General features: G+C 53.7%; 1 protein-coding gene across 4 annotated transcripts; it reads right to left on the reverse strand.

Annotated features, from left to right (window-relative positions):
• Positions 1 to 13,221: 13,221 nt before the first annotated feature.
• GP9 (glycoprotein IX platelet) lies at positions 13,222 to 15,037 on the reverse strand. Of its 4 annotated transcripts, none has more exons than XM_027049813.2 (4): positions 14,818 to 14,941; positions 14,242 to 14,366; positions 13,951 to 14,079; positions 13,222 to 13,843 (listed from the first exon to the last, which is right to left on the reverse strand). In XM_027049813.2, the coding sequence occupies exon 4, from the start codon at positions 13,830 to 13,832 to the stop codon at positions 13,299 to 13,301; it is 534 nt and encodes a 177-aa protein (XP_026905614.1). In that variant the 5' UTR covers positions 13,833 to 13,843; positions 13,951 to 14,079; positions 14,242 to 14,366; positions 14,818 to 14,941; the 3' UTR covers positions 13,222 to 13,298. The 4 variants fall into 4 exon arrangements, with proteins under 4 accessions (XP_026905614.1, XP_026905613.1, XP_053074834.1 ...); XM_027049812.2 differs by having other exon boundaries at positions 14,242 to 14,404; positions 14,818 to 14,939; XM_053218859.1 differs by lacking the exon at positions 14,242 to 14,366 and having other exon boundaries at positions 13,222 to 13,839; positions 14,818 to 15,037.
• Between the last annotated feature and the right edge of the window lie 7,888 nt (positions 15,038 to 22,925).

Consider the following 22,925-nt stretch of genomic DNA (forward strand, 5'->3'; position numbering starts at 1 on the left):
TCCAGTCTAGCTTCTGGTTTCTCAAACCAAAAAGGCGATGCCCCGGCAGTCCTGGGTCCGGCTGTTTTATCCTGGGCCTTACCAGCCTCAACGTGTGCAGGGTGCTGAGGTTAGAAGGCGGGTGGGGGCTGGGATCACTGGGGCTGCACTCGGCAGGTAGCTCAGAGGGTCACAGGGATTGAGCTGGGGGAGGTGGGTGATCTCCCCATACTACCCGGACCCCCCATGTCAGCCCAGTCTAGCCCCTTAGGCCCCCTCAGTGGAGGGCCCCGGGAAATAAACTGCTGTCAGAGCCGTGGCCAAGGTCACATCGTGGAGGTGCAGCCCAGAGCCTTGCGGGGCCCAGGCGGTGCTCCAGCCCATTTCCCTTGCCTTCCACTTCCTGCACTTTGGTCTGCACCGTCCCACCCCTTCTCGTAGGCAGGCCTGACCGCAGAGTGAGAAGCCAGACCCACGGCATTCTGTGGGCTTGGGCATGGAAGGCTTCCCTGGCTGAGACCGAGACCAGCAGGGCTGATGACTCCGTTTCAGGCAGGCATGTCTGAGCCCGGTTCTGGAAGGGAAGGATGTTGGCCTGGTTGGGCCAAGAGCTGCTGAGCAGGGTCCTGTGCTGAGGGCAGCCGGCCCACTGGTGGCCGTGGTGGGGTGGGAGCTGGGAGCAAGAAGGCCACTTGGCTTCCTTCCTCAGTGGCCTTGTCCGTGAGATGGGGTGAGTGGGGCCTGGGGCCCAGCTGCTGGCAGGGAGAGCTGGTGTCTGCCAGGCCCCTCCATTGCAGTGCCTGGGCTCTTCCTCCAGAGTAGAAAGTGCCTGTCACTGAGACACATTCAGACCATGGCCTCTAAGGGCTGATCTTGGGGCAGAGCTAAGCTGTCTACCAGGGCCCAAGCTGGAAGAGCGATCTCATGAAGCCTGACCTTCCAGAGGCCTGCTGCTTTCGGGGGTGGTGGCAGGAACGCGGGGGGTCTTGGAGCACGGGTCTGGGCCTGCACCCCCATCGTTGACTTGCAGCCACAGTTCCAGCTGAGCATAGGTGCGGGCCCTTGCCGTTGTTACCTGCTGCCCCTCCTCTGCCTCAGGTCTGGGATGGCTTTGGCAAGGTGGGGGAGACCTTTCATTTCCTCTCTATGAGCCATCTCCCTCCTCCTCCAGACCCCTGGGATGGAGACCTGAAACTTTGCAAGGGCCTGGCTGAGAGGGGGCAGGGAGCAGCTGGCCCAGCCTGGACCGGGGAGGTTTCCTCACTGGCAGCCTCTTGGCTCACCCAGCAACACCCCCCAACACGATTCTCTTCTCCCTTCAGAGTCCCAAGGTGTCTGAAACGTGGGCTGATTGGTCTCTGGCCATCCCTCCTTCAGGCACCACAGCCAATAGGGTCTAGCCGGGACCCTCCCTCTCCCCTCCCCACCACAGTGCTGGGATCCCGCCTCCATACTGCCCTCCCCCCCCCCCCCCCCCCCGGCCCCTGCTCTGGATGGGTCCCAGGATCCCCTGGACATCTCATGGACCTCTTTGGCCCCTGGGCCTCTAGCCTGTGCAGCCCAAGCCGCCCTCGTGCCGCAGTCAGAGTGGCATTTGTAGAAGGTCACAACTGATGCTGCTGCCCCTCCCCATTCCAGGGTGCCTGGGGCCCTTGGGATATGGCCCATACTCAATCTAGGTGTCCAAGGCCTCCACAGCTGTGCCCTGGCTTCTCCCAGCACCTTGTCCCCCAGGAGCACCCTTTATGCAGGCCACGCCCTTCCTGCCCTCCCCCACCCCCACTTACCCAGCCTTTTTATCCGTGTCATTCAGAGTCCCACAAATGACCCAGCTGGACATCTCTGAGCACTGGCCCCACCCCAAGCTAGTCCTTTGCCCATAGTACCCTCTGGCGAGATTGAGTTCCTTCTCCCCCTCTTCCTGGGCAGAAGCCATTTCCTGCAGCCTCGAACAGAGACCATTTCCGGGTTTCAGTCACAGGCACGAATGCTAGTGCTCAGGGCCCCACGCTGGTGGGCTGCCTGTAGTGAGGCATCAGGCAGGAGCCTCACTACCTCCTGGGCCTCAGTCTTCTGTCACGTGGGGACCCGGATTTGACTAAGAGAAAATGGGGAAGTTGTGTGAGACAGAACACAACCCACCTTTGTTTCCTCCTGCAACAGCCCAGGCCTTCTGGGGCTGAAGGGAAACAGCTTTATCTCTCCCTCTGTTTATAAATTATCCAGTAGCAGGAGCCGGTGAGGTCAGAGGCCAGGGTTTAGGAGAGGAGGCAGGGATCAGAGGGCCAGGAAGTGTTCTGGCCGCTACCAGGTCCCCGGGGACAGGGCGGTCTGTGGCGTGGGTGGGGCTAATGGGACGTGGGCTGAAGAAGGTGAAGGCTGGTGTTTTCTATTCCCGGGAGGAGGAGTGGGGCCGCCCAGAGGGTCCCTGTCCTTCCAGAAAAGGGCTTTAAGGACACAGACCCCAGCAGGCAGCCATGGAGCTAGAGGAAGCTCCTAATTCATATTGAATTCAGTTACTCTTCCCCAGGAGGGCTGCCACGGGTGGGGGCCTCAAGGACCTTCTGAGCCCTGCTGGACTGGACTGTTGGGGCTGCAGGGAGGGCCTCAGCATTGCAATAAGGCAATGCCATTTTGCATTTGGGAATTTTTCATGTTACCTATTTATGATACATAAATCTTTATAGCAAATCTATTTTTTAAAACATGGGAAAGTTGCCTTTATGGAAACTTAGCAGAGCCAGAGTCTACACATTCCTAAACCATTAAACAGATTTCTGCAAAGAGTCCATGGCGCCCAAGACTGCTTCTCTCACCTTTGAGCCCAGAGCTGGCCCAGGTGGCCACATCTCTACAGATGGTCCCACCTGCCCAGCTGGTTTCCCCGACTAGTCTCCAGGCCCAGAGTGGACGGGTGGATCTGCACTTCTTACTGTCCATCTGTTGCCTGGAGCCCTGTTAAGAGTTCTCTGCCCCAGGCCAATGTGGGATCCTTTGGCAGAGGAGCAGTCAGTGCCCAAGGGGCAGGAAAGAGCTTGGGTTGGGTCCTCACTCAGCCCGGGAGACCATGGGCAAGTCACTGAACGACTTCAGCTGGATTTGAGTGGGGGGGGGGGGGGGCAGGTTGAGGAGTACGGTTGGGCGATGCCCGGGGAAACCAGGCCTCTCCCACACCTACAACCCTGTGGGGGAGGTGTTACCATCCCCGTGCTGTGCAGATAAGCCAGTGGACTCAGTGGTTGGAAATGTCTTGCCCGAGCCTTGCAGCCGTAACAAGTTAGACCTTGTATTCCAAGTCAGGAGAGGCCCTACAAGGACCAGGACTGGTCTTGCTCACTGCTGCTATGTTCCCAGGGCAGAGAATGGTTCTGGGCACATAGTAGGTGCTCAGAAAACTGCCGAGTGCCTGAATGGGGCCCCTGCCACCAGGAACCATAGCCCATTGAGACCATCTGGGATCTGTCCCCGGTCATTCTCAGAAGGGGGCCTATGCTGACACAGGGGCCAGATGACGATAGCGTGACTGTGCATGGTGGCCAGGTAGTAACTGTACCCGGTCTGGCAACCCGGCTCTGAGACATGCTGACAACATGGGGGTCAGACCAACCTCCATTCCAATCCCAGGTCCGCTATGACTAGTGTGACCTTAGGCAAGTCATTTCTCCACCCAGCCTCAGCTTCCTCAGACGTGGGACGCGAATTCCTGCCCTGCCTGCATCCTGGGAAGCCACCAGGACATCCCAGCTGGGAGGGACTTTGGAAACTGAAGGACAGGAAAACAGCGACGCCTGTTTCTGACTCTGTCCCAGAGGTTCGAAACCTGTGAATTCCACGGACTGAATGATGGAGGCGGGCCTGGAGCCCTGGGCGTTCCAGAGGGGCCACACCGCAGTCTCTTCTGTGACCTTTTCCAGTGAGAGATACCTGTTGTTTGAATTCCCTCGTGTCCTTGAATGCAGGGCGGCCCCAAGCCTGCATGTGGCCCTTGGAAGAAAAACCCCTAACTGGGTGGTCTGAGCCGGGCCACCACGTGGCCCCCAGAGGCTGTGCTGAGGGCCCTCTCTTCACTCTGCCTGCACCATGGGACTGCCAGACCCTGGGACAACGTCCTGGGCTTGGAAACGGAGAGTGAGGCCAGGGGCCTAGAGGGACTCACTCAAAGTCCCCAGTAAGTTGGCTCCTGAGCCCCTGTCCCGGACCAGGCTGGGGCTGGGTCCTAGGTCCCAGAGCGGAGTCTGGTCCCGGCCGCCCCCCCCTGCCGGGGGCCCCCAAAGCCCCAACCCCGACCACACATTCAGCCAGGGGCTCAGCTGAGGAGGGACCGGGCCACCCTTCCTTTGGGGAAGCCAGGACGCAGGGTGCCCTCACCCGAGTCACATCCCCTCTCCTCGTCCTCTGTCCCTTTCACCACACGGCCCCTCCCCACCCCAGCCAGTCTCTGCCCAGCCTCTGCCTGGCCTGGCTCCTGCCTCCCGTCTCCACACCCAGCTCCACACACCTTCCTAAAGCAGGCCACGCACTGACCGACCGGGTCTCCCCCTTGCTTGGTCCTGACACTCACTCCCAGCTACTCCTAGGAGCCCTCCGGAGCGTGGGGAACCCCCTCCCACACACACAGCCTCGGAGACGGCTGTGCCCGTCGCTGCCGTCGGTTCCCCCCCTCCCCAGAAAGAAAAGACCCAGCCCGGATGGCAGGCTGGGCTCCCACTCCAGCCTCCTGGACATCCGTGGTGTGCCTTCACGTGGGCCAGCCGGGGGTGTGGCGAGGACGGCTTTGCCCGCCCACCTGGCTCGGGGACGGAGCCCGGACTGTCCCAGCCCTCCCCGACATGGGCTGTGTGCTTCGGGACTCTGTCCCCTGCAGCGATTCTGAACCTCACGTCCTGCTGCAGCCATCGCCTCAGTACGGTTCCCGGGGAGCCAGCCGCAGACGTGGGTGTTGCCGGTTCAAAGCTGCTTCCTCACCAGCACAGTGATGACGGTGTCCACCAGGGAGCTGGAGGCCCCTTGTGCAGGGTTGAGGGATCATCAGGAGGCGCGGACCCGGTGAAGGAGGCCAGGAGACAGAGAGGGTGGTCAGGGGGCTGGTGAGTTAGCTCCCGGCCAACATGCTCCAACCTTCTGTCCAACGTGTGGTCCACGGGCCGCCAGCCCGGCGTCATCTGGGAGCCAGTTAGAAACACGGGATCTCAGCGTCCACAGCAGAGCTCCTGAGTCAGAACCTAGATTGCAGTAAGTTCCCCAAGGGATCTGCATGCAAATTACAGTTTGAGGAACCCTGGTCTGCACAGCCTGCCCACCCCACTCATGTGGCCCCTGGGCAGGTCTTCGTGCCTCAGAAGTTTTTAGTTTCTTCCTAAAAAAGAAGAGCCGAAGCTTCTTTCCCGTTTACCCCTGAAGAGTGTTTTCCGTCCTCTGCACGGAGGCAAAGGACATCAGAGGCAAAGGGCTGGTGGCAGGCTCTGATTCTGATGGCCAGATCACCTAACACCCGACACTCTTCCATCATACTCCAACCCCCTCTGGCAACATTTGAGCTCGTGCCTGATGCGGGTTCTGGGTCTTGTCTGGATCTGTGACCCCTTTAAGCTGTAGACCTTCCAGTTGGAAAACATACGGATTCACAAGAGAATTCACATAGAATTTGAGGCCTTGCCTCAAATGCACATCCAGTGAACAGCAGAGATGAGATGTGAGGCCTGGATGGGGTGCCTTGACCCCCCTGAAATCCTGGGGGGACCCCTTGGGTTTCGTCGGGTGGGACTGTGGCTGCAGTGACAGTGCCGTGTACTCAGGTTTAGATTCGACGAAAGGGACTCAATTCTAAGTGGACAGGTCTGAAAAGAACAGAAAACTTACAGGGATCTATCTCAAGGAACACATCTTTTTCTTTTTTAAGTTTACTTATTTATTTTGAGAGCGAGAGAGAGAGAGTTTGTGCGCATGTAAGCAGGGGAGGGGCAGAGAGAGAATCCCAAGAAGGCTCCGTGCTGTCGGCACAGAACCCGATGTGGGACTCGATCTCATGAACCATGAGATCATGACCTGAGCCAAAATCAAGAGTCAGATGCTTAACTGCGCCACCTGGGTGCCCCTCGAGGAATGATTCTTAAAAACAATAAAACCTCTACGCACAGGAATATCCATGATAGCCTTATTCCCATACGAACGGGATCCAGGAGGTAGCCATCCCTCGCTGCAGAGTATTTTAGACAGTATGTTGGAACGCTGGAAATGTAGGACCATCTCTCAGTGAAGGGCTGGGGAGCTTGGGTCTTCCTTCTGCCTTTCTACACTCTCCAGTCTTCCATAATCAATTTCTACTATCTTTGTAATAGAAAGGCATAATATATATACTTCAGAAGAGTCAGGAAAACGATGTAACGTTCAAAAATATGATGCAATAGTCAGCAAACGATTCAGAGTACCCAAGTAAAGAAGTGTTCCGACTGATGTAAACAAGAAAGTCTGGACATGAAAATGTTAACAGCGATTGTGTTAGAATAGAGCTATGAAGAACTTCCTCCTTCTTTTCTTTCTTTTATAAATCTTTAAAAATGGAACTATCATATATATATATATATATATATATATAACGTATTTTATATGTATCCTATTGATACATATTACATAAGTGTGTGTAACTATATACCTATATCTAGCTATAGACACAGGTACATATGGGTACATGCTCATATGGGAAATAAGTAATAAATCTGATGAGAGGGGTGCCTGGGTGGCTCAGTCGGCTGAGCATCCGACTTCAGCTCAGGTCATGATCTCCCGGTTCGTGGGTTCAAGCCCCACATTGGGCTCTGTGCTGACAGCTCAGAGCCTGGAGCTTGCTTGGGATTCTGTGTCTCCCTCTCTCTCTGCCCCTCCCCCGCTCACACTCCATCTCTCTCTCTCCCTCTCAAAAGTAAAGAAACATTAAATTTTTTAAAAAATTCTTTTGTTTCATTTCTGAATAAGAGTCACATCACAATTGCAACAGGGGAGCATGGAGCCTCCTGAGGGTTCAGTGGGGCGACGCCACGGCCCCTTCTCGGTGGTCCCAGTGCAGGCCATGGGGGGAGCCTCCTGTCACCTGCTGAGGCAGTGGCAACTCCTCTGTCCACTGTCCATCTTGCAGAAGCTTGTGGGCATCACTTTCCTACTGTTGTCTCCTCTATTAACCCATCCTTGGAAACTTACCCTTTTTTTTTTTTTACATTTTTTTCAATATATGAAATTTATTGTCAAATTGGTTTCCATACAACACCCAGTGCTCATCCCAAAAGGTGCCCTCCTCAATACCCATCACCCACCCTCCCCTCCCTCCCACCCCCCATCAACCCTCAGTTTGTTCTCAGTTTTTAAGAGTCTCTTATGCTTTGGCTCTCTCCCACTCTAAACTCTTTTTTTTTTTCCCCTTCCCCTCCCCCATGGGTTTCTGTTAAGTTTCTCAGGATCCACATAAAAGTGAACACATATGGTATCTGTCTTTCTCTGTATGGCTTATTTCACTTATCATCACACTCTCCAGTTCCGTCCACTTAGCTACAAAGGGCCATATTTCATTGTTTCTCATTGCCACGTAGTACTCCATTGTGTCTATAAACCACAATTTCTTTATCCATTCATCAGTTGATGGACATTTAGGCTCTTTCCATAATTTGGCTATTGTTGAGAGTGCTGTTGTAAACATTGGGGTACAAGTGCCCCTATGCATCAGTACTCCTGTATCCCTTGAACTTACCCTTTTTTTTACAATCATCTAGTAACTTCCGTGGGGCTTCAGGCAGGGAGAGCTGTCTGTCCCATGTGGTCAGCGTGCTCAGCGTAAGCAGTCTAGGGAAGGTTCTGTCCGCCTCACCCACGCCCCTCCAAGCTGCCGCTCTGGCTTTATCTGACTTTCTGCTTAAACCTCTCACGAGGATTGATAAGGAGGTTCCGGTGACGCTGGTCTCATCCCTTATTTGTCAAGTTCTATAGCAAAAATTTTGATTGGGATGACATTGAATTTAGAGACTAATCTGGGAGGACTGAGTGTTGTGGTTCTTGAACGGGTACCTCTTTCCATTTCCAGACCATGTGTCCTCAGAGACAGTTCGCTGTACTTGTTTTGTTTTTAATTTTTTAAAATGTTCATTTACTTTTTGAGAGAGAGAGAGAGACAGAGTGTGAGCGGGGGAGGGCCAGAGAGGGAGGGAGACGCAGCATGTGAAGCAGGCTCCAGGCCCTGAGCCATCAGCGCAGAGCCAGACGTGGGGCCCGAACCCACAGCTGTGAGATCATGACCTGAGCCGAAGTCAGCCGCTTAACTGACTGAGCCACCCGGGCGCCCCTGTACTTGTTTTTTTTTTAAACCAAGTTTTAATACCCCACTAAAACTCTAGACCTGTGTTTCACAAATGGGCTTTTGGAAGAGTCTTGAAGCCTGTCAGTAGCCCACAAAAGGCAGGGATGGGGAAGGAGGGAAGGACGCCAGTTAGGCCCCCGTCCAACCAGATGGAGACACTTTATTTCATATACCAGGTACTGCCTAGGGGTTCGTTGGTAGAAAGGTCTTACTGCTAAAAGGTTTGAAAACCATCACTCTAGATTTCTTTTTAAAAAAAAAATTTTTTTTAATGTTTTTATTTATTTTTGAGACGGAGAGAGACAGAGCATGAGCAGGGGAGGGGCAGAGAGAGAGGGAGACACAGAATCTGAAGCAGGCTCCAGGCTCTGAGCTATCAGCACAGAGCCTGATGCGGGGCTTGAACTCACGGACCGCGAGATCATGACCTGAGCCGAAGTCGTCTGCTCAACCGTCTGAGCCACCCAGGCACCCCTCTAGACTTCTTTTAAAAAGTTGTGATAGCACATGCATAGCATAAAATTTACCATCTTAAGCTTTTTTAAGTGTCTAGTTCCGGAGTGTTAAGTATATTCACGTGGGTGTGCGACCATTGCCACCATCCACCTCCAGAGTTTCTTCGTCTTAGTTCTTGCAAAACAAAACTCTACACGCCTTCAACAGCTCCCCAAACTCCCCACCCCTGAGTCTCCGCTGTCGACTTTTTAAAGGCTTCAGTTACAGAATACAATTATCCGTGTTTGTTGAAAGATACTGCATAAATATACAAAGATTTTCTGTATGGTAATTCAAACTTTCTGAACTCAGAGGAAGGAACAGTCATTCAGCTTGCGATGCAGGTGTGCGGAGTTCTTTTAGACTCTGAAACATCAAATGCATGTATTCATGCTTTTGTTTTCACTAACAAGTCAGCACCCTGAAGCATCAGATAAAGAACCCAGCAGGTTGGATGAACCTCAGAGCCCGACCTCTCTTTTCATGATATCGTTGTAAACCTCATATTTGTTTTCTACTTAATAGGGGTACACAGATCTAAAAGAAAGGAATAGGACTAAATCTATGTCCCTCTAACAGTCTGAACACAAACAGGACAGGATTAATAGGGCTGATCCGGGGCTCCATCTGGCTCCTTCTGTATTGTTGCCCTGACAACCCCGAGGTTTTTTTGTTTTGTGTGTGTGTGTGTGTGTGTGTGTGTGTGTGTGTGTGTGTTTATTAAGAAAGTAATATAGTTTTGGGGCACCTGGGTGGCTCAGTTGGTTAAGCGTCTGACTTCAGCTCAGGTCATGATCTCACGGTTCGTGGGTTCAAGCCCCGCATCGGGCTCTGTGCTGACACCTTGGAGCCTGGGGCCTGCTTCAGATTCTGTCTCCCTCTCTCTCTGCCCCTCCCCCACTCATGCTCTCTCTCTCTCTCTCTCTCTGTCTCCCAAGAATAAATAAACATTAAAAAAGAAAATAGAGGTGCCTGGGTGGCTCAGCCAGTTAAGCGTCCGACTTCAGCTCAGGTCATGATCTCACAGTTCGTGGGTTCAAGCCCCTCGTTGGGCTCTGTGTTGACAGCTCAGAGCCTGGAACCTGCTTTGGATTCTGTGTCTCCCCCTGTCTCCTCCTCCTCCCCTGCTCACACTCTGTCTCTCTCTCTCAAAAATAAATAAACACACACACACAAAAAGAAAGAAAATATTACAGTTTTGCTTTCCTCTCTGAATTTAACCCACTTGGTTAGAGATCTATCTACAGAAACAAAACTTTCCCAAGATTTTAAGACATATTGCCTGTAGTGATTTAAAATGAGGATTCTGGCCCCAGAGCCATTTAGAAAGCTGACATTCCGAGGCCAGGGGTGTCTGTCAAGTCAGATGCTGTTCTTAGAAGATTCCTCAGGCCCCGGACTCAGCGTCCCCCTTTGGAGTGGAGCTTGGGGAGGGCAGAGCCTTCCACCTTCTCTCTGCCATCTCAGCTACACGCACAGGGGCTGGCTCAGGCCGCTTTCAAGAAATGGAGTGCATCCTTTGCCCGACAAGGAATTCACTCTCATCAGGTTTGACGTGTCAACCCCAGGGGCTGGAGACGGTGAGGGTCCTGGCTGGGCCATGGAGTCTTAGGAGACTCTGTGCACACATGCACTTACAGGAGGTGTGGTTAAGTGTGTATGCAAAACACATGAGATGGGCACTGTGTTAGGGGCTGGCTCTGGCTGTGGCTCAGGGCCAAGACTCGGCGTGTGCCCCCGAGACCGCCCAGGCTTCACAGATTCCCTCTCTACAGTGTGCCTGCCTTCTGATCAAGTGCCATTACCTTTGCGTAGACCGGGTGGGGCCGGCAGTGGCCAGATGCCCGCCTGCTGCTGCGGTTGGGCACACAGGGGGAGCAGTTCCAGGCCTCCCTTGTGGTTAGGGCGGGGCCGGTGGCCGGTTCCAGACAACAGCTGCTTGCAAAGGCCCTCCCTACCTCTTCCAGGCCCGGCCACGAACATCCGCGCTTTCCTCTTTGGTCTCTCCGCTCACCCACTGGCCAGAGGATTGCAGAGGACCAGCAGAGGGCTCTGAGCAGGCCCTAGAAGCCGGGCAGAGCAGGAGCCTGGAGCAGGGGCAGAAGGCAGAGGTGGCAAGGGGGTCAGCAGCTGGTGAAAGTCACCTTAGCAAATTCTCCACGTGCCGCTTGATTTTGAAAACGCTCATGAGGGAGATGGTCATGAGGATGATGTCAGGGTGACCGTGATGGGGCCAAGGTCCCTGGTTGTTTGGTGCTAGAGGTGACAGAAGCTGTAGGGGGCCGGCAGGGCAGGGGGTGGGCGGTGTTGCCTGATGTCTGTGGCTGTGGCCGACCCGTAGGAGACAGTGGTGGCCGGCGGATGGTCGGCCGTGGTGATGGGATCTGTGGATGCTGGGTTGGTGGCTGTGGAGTGGGTGGGGACTATGCGCGTGGCGCTGTGGTGGCCACCTTGCTGGCCTGGGACAAAGACCATGGGGACAACGGAGGTGGCCAATTGAGTTTCCCAGCGCACCTGTTTCCCTGGGGATTCTCGTGTGAATCCGCCATCCACCTCGGGAGATCCCTGCCCTCCCCACCTCCCACGGGGACGTCACCCTCTGCATTGACGATGCTGTGCTGTCTGGGCTCCTGGCAGGGTCTCATGGGACCAGCTGCTTGGCCAGTAGGATCAAGGCTTATGATCACTACTGTGCCAGAGCCGTGGCTGCATGTGTGGGCCTCAGGAAGGGGCAGTAGCAGGATTTAGGGGCACCCTACATGGGGGGGCCTGGGGTTGCTGAAGGGCCTTAGTTTGAGGAAGCTGTCAAGGGGGCACTTTTCAGGTACGAAAGGGGACCTGTCTGAGATCACGCCTGTGAAGAGTGTCGTGGGCCCTGGGGCTGTGTCCTCCATCCAGTGTGGGGGAGCAGTGCCTTCCTCACAGGGCATACAAGAAGGCCCCATGGCGGGTGGTTCACGCAGGGCTGCACACCTACTAAGTGCCCTGTGGGGAGATGCCAGCTTTTCCTGCTCCCCAAGGCCGCCCCGGTCCAGCTGATCCCGACTGTACAATTCACAGACTCTCAGCCTATGGACTCCATCCAGTCAATCAATGTATTTTATGTGTCCTGTTGATGTATACGTATTTTTTCCGGATTTACTTGCCAACACTGAGGTTGGGATTTCACATACAGATGTACATTTCCGATCTCTCCGGTCGAATGGGAAGACAGGGTTCACATCTGCACAGGGCAGCACAGATGGAACACGGGCTGTCGGATTTGCCATAGTCTCCACCTCTCCCTATAGCTCACCCCCACCCCCGAGTTCGGGCCTCCTGCTCCAGCCTCAGCTCTGTGGCTCAGTGCCCTCCCATGGTGCTCTGTGCCTACCTGACCTTCCTTATGGTACCCTCTGAGCCCCAGGCCCACCACATGCAGGATCTCCTCGAGGGAAGGACCTTGGGGTGATTATATTTGGATTCAGATTGGCCGTAACAGACCTGGAAACACTCTCATACAGTGGAGAAATGTTTTATTAGTTTAACTGCTGGCACCAGAATCCTCTGAGGGAGAGAAGAGTCTTGTTTGAAGAATTTGGTGACCATTGCTTGGGGTACAAGTGGGACTCCAGAGTTTGAGGTGTCTGATGTCGGCACCTGGAGTTGTTTCCATGAGAAAGGGAAGAATTTCTTTTGTTTCTTTTTAAAAAATGTCTTAGATATTTATTTATATGGGGGGGGGAGGGGCAGAGAGAGGGAGACACAGAATCTGAAGCAGGCTCCAGGCTCCGTGCTGTCAGCACAGAACCTGACGTGGGGCTCGAACTCACAAGCTGTGAGGTCATGACCTGAGCCAGAGTTGGGCGCTGAGCCGACTGAGCCACCCAGGAGCCCCACTTTTGTTTCTGAAGAAAGAGGGATAGAGAGAGGAGGAAAGGAGAGAAGCCCTGCAGGAGAAGATGAGAAAGGATGGGGCTGGAAAAGCAGGTGTCTTTGTGGCCAGGACACAAAAGGCTGTTTTGTAAACGGTGGTGTGCCTTTCAAGGTATGTCTGTCACAGAGATGGAAACTCCTCCCACCTGCCCGGGGTCTTCTCCGCCTCCCGCTTGCTCACTGCTGTGTCGTGAGAGCCAGCTTTCTGCAGAATTTGGACGGGAGCCACGTGTTGATGTGAAATTCGCCTGGGCCCTCCAGAGTGTTCCATGTGGGCGCTGGGACAGAGGAGAGCGTGCGGACCGGAGTCCTGGGACCTGTCAGGCACCGAAGAAGGGCTCGGGATGTCCACAGATGGTGGAATTGGGGGTGGCTGGCGTGGGGGAGGTGGAACAGCCCATTTTACTAGGAACTAGGTTATAACAAAACAGACCCAGGTTTCCAGAAGGAGCCAGACTTGGGTACCGAGAGGAAACACAATTTTTCTGAGCTTGGATACAATGGTTGAGCAGTTTATTTTGGGTTACTGGGGGCTCAGGCTGGGGGGAGTGACCCTAGGGTCCTGGGCTCAGTCCAGGGTCTCTGTGGCGGTGCACAGCAGGCCAGCTAGGAGAGCCAGGCCCAGCGTGGCCACGACCACCAGCGCCACGTCCCACCAGAAGCCCGGGTAGGCCCAGGATGCCTGCAGGTGCCAGCCGCAGCTGCCCAGCTCATAGCCCGTGAGCTGGCCCAAGGGGTGGGCCATGGCGAGCTTGGGGCTGGCACAGTGGACGTGCAGCAGGGCCTCGGGTGTGTGGTCCTCCAGCCAGAGACGCAGGTAGGTGAGACTGCAGTCGCAGTGCCAGGGGTTCTGCGTCACGTCGAGGACCTGTAGCTGGGGCAGGTGGTCGAAGGCACCCGGAGGCACGGAGCTAAGGCTGTTATTGGCCAGCAGGAGGTGGCGGGTCTGGGTGGGCAGGGTGGGCAGGGCCGTGAGCCCCCGCCCCCTGCAGTCCACCGACAGCCCCATGGTTTCCAGGGCCTGGCAGGTGCACTCCGCCGGGCAGTCCTTGGTGGCCTCTGCGGCAGCCCAGAGCAGCAACAGGGCTCCCCAGGCAGGCATTGGCAGGCTGGCTGTGGGGAGAGTGGCCGTGAGGTGAGGGAGGGTGAGGGAGGGCCCGGCAGCCTCCACCCCATGCCAAGGGCTAGGGGGATCGAACCTGAGACAAGGGACCACTCACCTCCGTTCTCAGGCCTCAACTTTCTCCTGTGTTGAAATGGGGTGGTGAAGACAGAAGCAAGTGTAATGAGTCCCACCCAGGCCTCGCTGAGCCTCACTGGACACTCAGAAGGCAGGATGGTGAGTGTGGCTGTGATGGGGGACGGGAGGGAGGGTAAGAAGGTTCTTGGGAAGGGACCTCCTGGCCCCTAACAGAGACCCCAGCCCCAGTTCATGGGTGAGGGGCGCTCATGACTGCTACATGATTCCCAGTTCCGACCCCTGGCCCCCAGGCTCCTCCCAGCCCCCCTACCTCTAAGCCTGGGGTCAGGCAGCCAGTGTGGATTTCACAGACCACACCTCCTCCCAACCATGCCAAACAGCTCGCCCCGAGGCCGAGTGAACTCTTAGGTGAAAGCCAATGCCGAAAACTGGATGCTGAGGCGCAGACAGGGAAGGAGAACAGAAGAGGTTCCCTGTGGGAAGCCATGCATCTAGGCTAATGCTCAGAGTTGGGGAAATTGAGGCCCAGGGACGGAGCGTGACTTGTGCAGGGTCACCCAGCGGTCTGTGTCAGAGAACAGACTCAAACTCAGGCCTCATGAGCTCCAGGTGACTTCCCTATGAGCGTTTCCCCTTCCTAAGACAGGCCCTCCCCACCAGGGCCTGGCCCGCACAGGCTTCCTGTGAATTTGGGTTGAATAAACCAAGGAGCCCGTGTCTCAGAGCGAGTGCCCCCCGCCCAGCCCCATCTGGAGCGGAGAGCTGAAGGTGGGACACAGGCAGGCCTCGGTGGCTGGCCTCCCCTGCCAGGCCCTGTCCAGTTGTCCCACCTGGGAGCGGGGGTGTGTGTGGGAGGGGGCGATGGGTAATAAGGAGGGCCACTTACTTGTGAGGCCTGCAGTCGGCACCCTCTTCTGTGGCTTGAACTGTCCTGGTGGAGGCTGAGTTGGCAGCTGGATGTGAGGCAGCAGATGGTGGGCGCTGCTTGAGTGGGAGGAAGGAAGTGATGAAAATAGCCTGGCTTATCCCCCGAATGCAGCCGCCGGGGGGCCTTATCTGCGGGGGCAGCAGGCACTCAGGGATCCAGCGGGCTCGGGCCCAGAACGGTAAGTCGACCCCAGTTTACGGAAGGGGGTCCCGCAAGGTACGCTATGTGCCACCAGTGCCTCCCTGGGCCTCAGTTCAGGTCTGTGGGAGGACCAAGGAGGCCCCTCCCCAGGTCCCCGGCGGTGGGGAAGGTTTCCAGGAGGAAGAGGCCTTGGAGCTGAGCGACTTTGCTGGCTGTTCCTCCAAATCTCAGATTTCCTCATCTGTAAAATGGGAGCGATGATGTCTGTCCTGCTTGTATACACGGGGTGTGGCTGGGCAGCTCCCATGGGCTGAGAACCCCACAGGGGGAGAATGACGTGGGTTTTCATTTTCTTCGGTTCTTCGGAATAGGTCAGGGAGAAAGTCGCTTTTTGGTTCCCCCGTGTCTTTAGCGCCTTCTAACGCTTTGCTGAACCCTGTTTTTCACAGGACACTGCAGTCTGGGGCTCAGTTTCCATCAAACACTGGTCTCTAGCTGGAGACCATTTTTAATTTGCATTATATTTAGACCCTGTCTCAGTCTGACTTCCGCTCAGGCCATGATCTCGCTGTTCATGAGTTCGAGGCCCGTGTCGGGCTCTGTGCTGTCGGCTCAGATCCTGGAGCCTGCTTCGGATTCTGTGTTTCCCTCTCTTTCTGCCCTCCCCCATTCACACTCTGTCTCTCTCTCTCTCAAAAATAAATAAACATTAAAAAAAAAAACAACATTAAACACCCTGTTTACACACTACCCTAGACCCACAGGAGCATTCCTGTGTTCACACAGAATGTGGGTGTTTTATTTTTTTAGCATCTGGCAACTCCCAGCCCGCTTCGAGGCATGGCATTGCTCCCATTCTTGTGTGTATCTGTCATCTGCCTTTTCCTCAACTGCACAGGGGTCCCTGAGGGCGGGAACTGTCTCCGCGGTCCAGTGACAGTGCCCAGGTCAGTGCCTGCACGTTGCGGGTCCTCACTTAGTTTGTGCCGGGTGATTGCAGGAGGGAGCCAGTGCTTTGACTCTGACCGATCCCATCTGCAGGGGGGACCCTGGTCCTCTTCTAACCTGACCCCTCATTGTGTGGATGCCGGATGCTGGCAGGCAGCTCAGAGGGGAGCCCTGGCTCACCGAGAGCCTCACCTGTCACGGTGGCCCCGGGCTTCTGAGCAGACTTCTGGTCCTAGGACACCTGGGATTGGGTTTGTTTTTGTTTTTAAATACCCAAAGCAGTGTTGTTAATGGTAGCAAACAGCCGGAAGCAACAGGGATAGGTACTGGTGCATTCACACCCCGGGATATGATACCGACATTACATTAAGTGACATAAAACTGCATGAATTGTGTTGAAGGAATTTCCATTGTATTGAGTGTAAAGTAATACCTCATTTCAGTAAAACAAACTGCGACAAACTATCCAAACTATCCTTGCCCAGGGCGGGGCGGGGGATGGGGAGAGGGGGGCTTGAGAATGGGGGCCTTCTTGTTTAGTTTACTTATTTACTTTTATATTTGTTGTTTTTTAAGGTTTATTTATTTTGAGAGAGAAAGTGGGCATGTGAGGGGGGAGGGGCAGAGAGAGGAGGAGAGAGAATCTCAAGCAGGTTCCGCGAGGTCAGCGAAGAGCCCCACTCAGGGCTCGATCCCATGAACTGTGAGATCACGACCTGAGCCAAAATCAACTGTCGGGCACTCAACGGACTGAACCACCCAGACGCCCCAAGGCCTTCTTATTTCTTATCATGCACCTCCCAAAGGGCCAGCCTCCCCAACCTTCTGATGCCTGGCCCAGAGCAGGGTGGGAAAGGTGTCATTCGGGCCCTTGGAGTCATGCTTGCTGTGGAGATTGCTTGTTCCAGGTGGGGTCCCCTGGCAGGTACTTGGTGAACATTCTCAGTAGAGCCTGGACCACAGACGGGAACCTCGGCCTCCATGGACCCTCCCTTGGAGGTCCACTTGTGAACGCCTGGCCTTGTCCCATCTCTGTCTGCCTGCATGAGTTTACAGCAGTTGGGGAAGGAGTCCCGGTGAGTGGGGGTCCCACAGCCCCCAGGCTGTGTTCCCTGACCTGACCTGACCTAGTTGGACCCCACGCTCTTTCTTCCTCTTGGCCCTCTGAGATCGCCTTCTTATTTTTAGCATGTACAACTAAAAAAAACAAAAAAGGGGACAAATGAGAACTCATTTTTGTTGTGGAAAAATTGAGCGTTCAGATGAGCAGGAAAGAGACAATAAAATGTTCTCTCAATTCTAATACCAAGCAGGCTTGCCTTTTAGTTTTTCCCTGTGTGTATTTTTTTTCTTACCCAAATCAGGTCACTTGGGGCCCACGCTCTTCTGGAACCTTCTCTTCCCACCCGTGAAACACCCACATATGTCACCAGCATTCACCATGACTCCATTGTATGGATGTGGCACCTTTTATTTAAGGACTCTTTGGGCATAAGGAACATGTCTTGCTCTCCTTATCTCGGTCAGACAGGCCTTTGTGGGGGCTGAGGGTGGGAGGGGGGACAGCTCTTGGGGCTTCCTGAAGTGGGGAGACTCCTCCTTCCAGGCCGACCCAAGTTGGCTGGCCGGTTTATTACACCATTTCCCTGTGGGGAAACTGAGGCATTCTCCATTTCTGCCCCTTCAGGCTCCTTACCAGGTCACCCCCCACTCTCTATATGTGGAGGCCTCTTCTGTCTGGCCCCTTCCTTCTTCTCAATTCCTATACATGCTTATGACCTCTTATATTCTGGAAAGATCTTGTGCGTGTGTGTATGTGTGTGTGCATGTTTTGAACACCACAGCATGCTCCCTGCCCATTCCCCTCATCCCCTTGGGATGACGACTATCCCAGATACAGTTGCTACGTCCCACAGGCACCAAGTCCTACCTCAGTCCTGTGTGTTCTCTCTTAGCTTGCAGTCCAGCTGCACTGCTTGCCTACCCATCTCCAATGCCAGCCCAGACCTGGGTATCCTGTAACTCCTGGACAAACCCTCTACAGGGTGATCACACCCACCATGGCCTAAACCTGGTCGTTTTTCCCCAACGCCAGCCCCTCTCAGTGTTCTCCACCTTAGGGAGGGCCAGCTTCGTCCACCCCGTCACCCAACCAGAAGCCTGGGATACCATTAGGGATGTCCTCTCTTCCCCACTCTCATATCCCATTGGCCTCCAAGCTGGCCAAATGCCTCCCACATATCTGTAGACTTCGTCTCCTTTTGGGTGGCTCTCTGCTCACTCTATGTCCCCCTCCTCTGGCCTTGCTTTCCACCTCTCTCAAGCAACCCTCACCACTCCCCTTTCTCCTCTCACATCCTTCTCCACTTCTAGAATGGAAACCCAGCTCTTCCCTAGGACCCTGTCCTCTTGCTCCTTCTTGATGCTTGTTGTCTACCAGGCCACCTGCTCCTGCCAGCAGCTCCCCATCCCGGTCACTCCTCTTCTGGGTGACCCCACTTCGGGTACATGGCTTCCTGTCCACCATGAACACTGCCCTCCCTCTCTGTAATTCTAGCATCCACGTGGATGACCCTTGGTCCCCCTGGCCTCACAGTCCGTTGGCCTCTCCCTGCACTGTACTCCTGCCCTCTGCCCCACCCTAGCCACTCAACCTCACAATCCTACCCCAGACTGGCCATCACCAGCAACCGCTCCTCCTCCAACCCTTGATTCAAGTGCCCTACCCCTTGACTACACCTCTCCATTCCAGCACAAATTTTTGAGCATACCTGCTCTGATCCTTCTCTGACCTCATCAAGATCTCCAGGCCAGTGGCCTTATCATGGGTCCTTTTATACTCTCAATGTCATGGCCTCACAGGCTGACTCCGGGATGACCACTGTCCTTCAGTGTCCACTCTTCCTTTCTCTCACACAAATAGAATTTTAGCTGGACATGTGGCCGTCAAGCTAAAGACTATATTTCCCAGCCTCCTTTGCCTTTCAGTGTAGTCATGTGACCAAGTGTAGGCCAATGGGGAAAGAGGAAGAAGTGATCAGTTCTGCTTCCCATTGGCTGCAGAGGGCAGGGAAAGCCATCTTGGTCCATGAGGAATAGCCCTGACTTGATGATAGCAGAGCAAAAAGAAGGAGCCCGGGTTCTTGATGGTTCTGGAACTGCCATCAGGCTCAGGCACGTGCCTCAGCAGCCTATGTGCCTCTGAGGGCAAACCCCACCAGTCTGCCCGTAGGTGTGCCCTCACACATTCTGCCATGCCACCTGCTACAGTGCAAGGAGGCCCTGCGGTTCTGGGGCACCTGGGTGGCCCAGTTGGTGAAGCATCTGACTTTAGCTCAGTCCATATTGGGCTTTCTGCTGTCAGCACAGAGCCCACTTCGGATCCTCTGTCTCCCTCTCTCTCTGCCCCTCCCTGCTCTCTCTCGCTCTCTCAAAAAGAAAAAAAAAAAAAAAAAAGAAGGTCCTGCTGTTATAAGGCTGGGTGGGCAATTCCTAGGAATGCCTCCCTAACTCCAAGATCCCACACCCGAATCCCCAGAATTGGTGAATCTGATGAGACATCACTGCCATGGTGGTGCTGTGTTTTATGGTACAGTTGACCGTACAAAGGGAGGCATTCCAGGAGGGCCTGATCCATACATGTGGGCTCTTAAATGCAGAGAAGTTTCTGTGGCTGCTGGCAGAAGAGGAAGTGAGAGAGATGCGGCAGAAAGGGAAGCTGGAGAGATCCGGAATGTAAGAATGGAATCGCTCTAGAAATGTCAAGGTGGATAGAAATTAAGGTGGACATACTAATTCTTCAGGAAGGGGGACTTGAAACTGAACAAATGTTTCTCTTCCTCACTTTTTTTTTTTTTTGAGAGAGTGTGTGCACAAGTGGGGGAGGGGTGGGGGGGGAGAGAGAGAGAGAGAGAGAGAGAGAGAGAGAGAGAGAGAGGGAGAGAGAATCCCAAGCAGTCTCCATGCTCAGCGTGGAGCTGGATGCGGGGCTCAATCTCACGACCGTGAGATCAGGACCTGAGCCTAAATCAAGAGTTGGACGCTTAACCTACTGAGCCACCCAGGTGACCCCTTCTTCCTCATTCTTGAGGCCTCCCCCCTCCCCTTCACTTGTTTTTCTGTAGAATCCTTTGTTCTGGAACTTGGTATCGATACTTAATAATGAGGCTTGGATGGCCCGTGCCAGTGCCAGTTATAAGACCATCTCGAAGACATGACACACGTGACTGAAGCGTACCAGATTCTTATCAAAACTGCCCAGATCCTGTATTTCCCTATAAAACCCCTCAGCCTTTTACCCTGGGCAGGTCTAAAGCATTAGAAGGCATTTGAAGGCATTCAAAATTTGAAGGCATTAAGCCTGCTGCAGCCTCCTTTTGCCTGGCAAACTTATACAATTGTTCCTCTTTATCCCCAAACTCTGTCCTCCTGTTATATTTCAGCTCCAGAGCACAGAGGTCGGTTTTTGACCACGAGGACTTGATGTGAGACTTCCGATTTGAAGACAAAGCAAGAGCTGAATGTTGCCAATGGCGGGAATGAGCCAGCAAGTGGATTCTAACCCAGAGCATCTGGGAAGGGACACAGGCAGCCCTGCCCACACTTGATTTCAGCCTTGTGAGACCTTAAGCACAGAACCAAGAGCCACACTGGGCCTACACCTCTGCCCCTTGAAAAATGTGAGATAAGAAACGAGTGTTGCTGTAAGCCTTACTACAAGTCTGTAGTAATTTCTCACAGCAGCAAGAGAAAACCAACACCAAGGGCAGGCTCCGCTCAGGTGCTCTGCATTCTATCCCCTTTGGGAAAAGTCATGAAAGGAAATCTTGTTCAGAATGGAGCGGGGAGGCGGGCAGGGGGAGCGCTCACGCCCTACCACCCATGGTCAATTATAGACCCAATAGGAAGAGAGGGACCTGGCACTTGAATGCTACTTTACTATCTAGCAGGTGGAAGGAAGGTTTCTCTTGCCCCGCCTTCGCAACAGCCCAGCCAATGAGAGGCTGTCGCAACACAGCCAATGAGAAGTCACTACACTTTGAGCTCCTAGTTTACACCAATGGGCTTTTTGTTTAATTAAGACAGCCCCTCCCAGCTCCTCCCTTTCCTCTATAAAAGAGCCTTCTCTTTTATTCTGCGGATTTGCCTATGGTTTTGCAGTAGTTTCTTTGTCTCCAGTTGCAATTCTCTGCTGTTCCCGAATAAGCCCATTTTTTCGCTGGCAAGGTAACTGATAGTTTTATTTTTAAGGTCATCATCTTTCACCTTCTCAGGCACATTGCTCCCACAGCTAGCCACTCTCCCGCATCATCAAATTTATCCTCTACAGTACCATTCCCATTAGGTTGCAAATGGTCTATAATATCGTCCTTTTATAAAACCCTCCCTAATGCCACACTTTAGTCCAGTCTCCTCCACTTCTCCTGCCTCTTTCCATCACGAAATTCCTCCAAAGATTTGGTTTCACCTGCTATCCAACCCATCAGTAATTCCTGTTGTCTCAGCCCCCAAATATACAGAATTTACCCACTGGACTGCCACTGCCCTGGTCTTCTGTAAACTTTCTCAGCTTCCTATTGCAACTAGAATAAACTCCCATTTTCCGTGTTTTATGAGGTCCTTTGTGGCTTGACCCCCACCCAGTTCTTGACCTTTGCTCCCTAATCTAAGCCACGCTGACCTTTTTTTTCTGTTCCTCAAACACTCCACTATCTTCCTGCCTCAGGGCCTTTGCACTCCCAGATCTCTCTGCTTGGAGCACCCTTCCCCCAGACCCTGCCATGGCTTCCTCCTGACCGTCATTCCTGTCTCAATTGAAGTGACCTCCTTCTCAAAGGCCCTCCCCCCACCTGCTAAGGCTGCTCTCCATTATTCTGCCCCATAGTATTCCATTCAATTCCTTTAGAGTGGTGGGGTCCAGAGCTGATGGCCAAGAAAGAATTCTTGAGACACCGTTGGTGCAAAAAGGGGGGGGTTATTAAAGCACCGTGACAGTGCCCGTGGGCAGAAAGAGCTGCCCTGGGGTTGTGATGAGTGACTGGTCCTATACTATGGAGTTGGCGGAGGTCAAGTCAAAAGGGAGGCCTCCAGGAGGACTTTCACATGCTAAAGAGGACTCAGAAGATGCCAGGGGCCTTGCTATTGTCAAGCTAAGAGTGTTTTCCCTCTAGTAAGGCATTAACATGAAGACAGAAGGGAGTTCCTGGAGAAATGTTCTACTCTGTATTTGCCTCAAGTATTTGTCAATGAGCTGCAGGCTATAAGGAAATTTAATTTTACCTGCCTTTTCCTTCTTGTCTTTGTTTCCCACATCACTACGGCGGGGAGGGTGATGTTGCCAGGAAACTGAGTCTCTAGGTTTCTGGAGATCCGGCTATTGATAAGATGGCCTTTTTCTTGTAATTAACTAAGATTTGTTAACTCAAGTCCTGTAGGACTGTGCTATCGGTTAACCATTTGTTTTCTTTCCTTTCCTTTGTTCTGGGGCAGCCAGGAGTGCCTGGGGAATGTCACACACATCCCACCTGGGGCGGGGGTGGGGGGGCGGTGCTTGAAGGGTGTCAGCTTGCCTTATGCTTCTTCATCAATAGCACTTGATGGGACCTAAGATTATCTTATTTTATTTTTTATTTTTTTAATGTTTATTTTTGAGAGAGAGAGCATGCATGAGCAGGGGAGGGCCAGAGGGAGAGGGAGACAGGATCTGAGGCAAGCTCTGTGCCGACAGCATAGAAGCCCAATGCAGGGCTTGAACTCACGAACGTTGAGATCATGACCTGAGCCGAAGTTGGAGGCTCAACTGACTGAGCCATATAGGCGCCCCTTCTGTGTACATTTTTGTGCATTTCTTAAATGTCTGTGCCCCTGACGTTGAACTTCAGGAGGACAGGGACTCTGTTAACTACTGTTTATAACCACACCTATGCCTGGCACATAGTATGTGCCTAATACATATTTGTCAGTTTTGCTGACCAGCT

This window comes from Acinonyx jubatus, chromosome A2 (assembly GCF_027475565.1).
Source record: "Acinonyx jubatus isolate Ajub_Pintada_27869175 chromosome A2, VMU_Ajub_asm_v1.0, whole genome shotgun sequence".
NCBI classification, from domain to species: Eukaryota; Metazoa; Chordata; class Mammalia; order Carnivora; family Felidae; genus Acinonyx; species Acinonyx jubatus.

Bases quoted from the DNA above. Each gene is read 5' to 3' on its own strand.
- GP9 (XM_053218859.1), bottom strand. From the start codon at position 13,832: ATGCCTGCCTGGGGAGCCCTGTTGCTGCTCTGGGCTGCCGCAGAGGCC.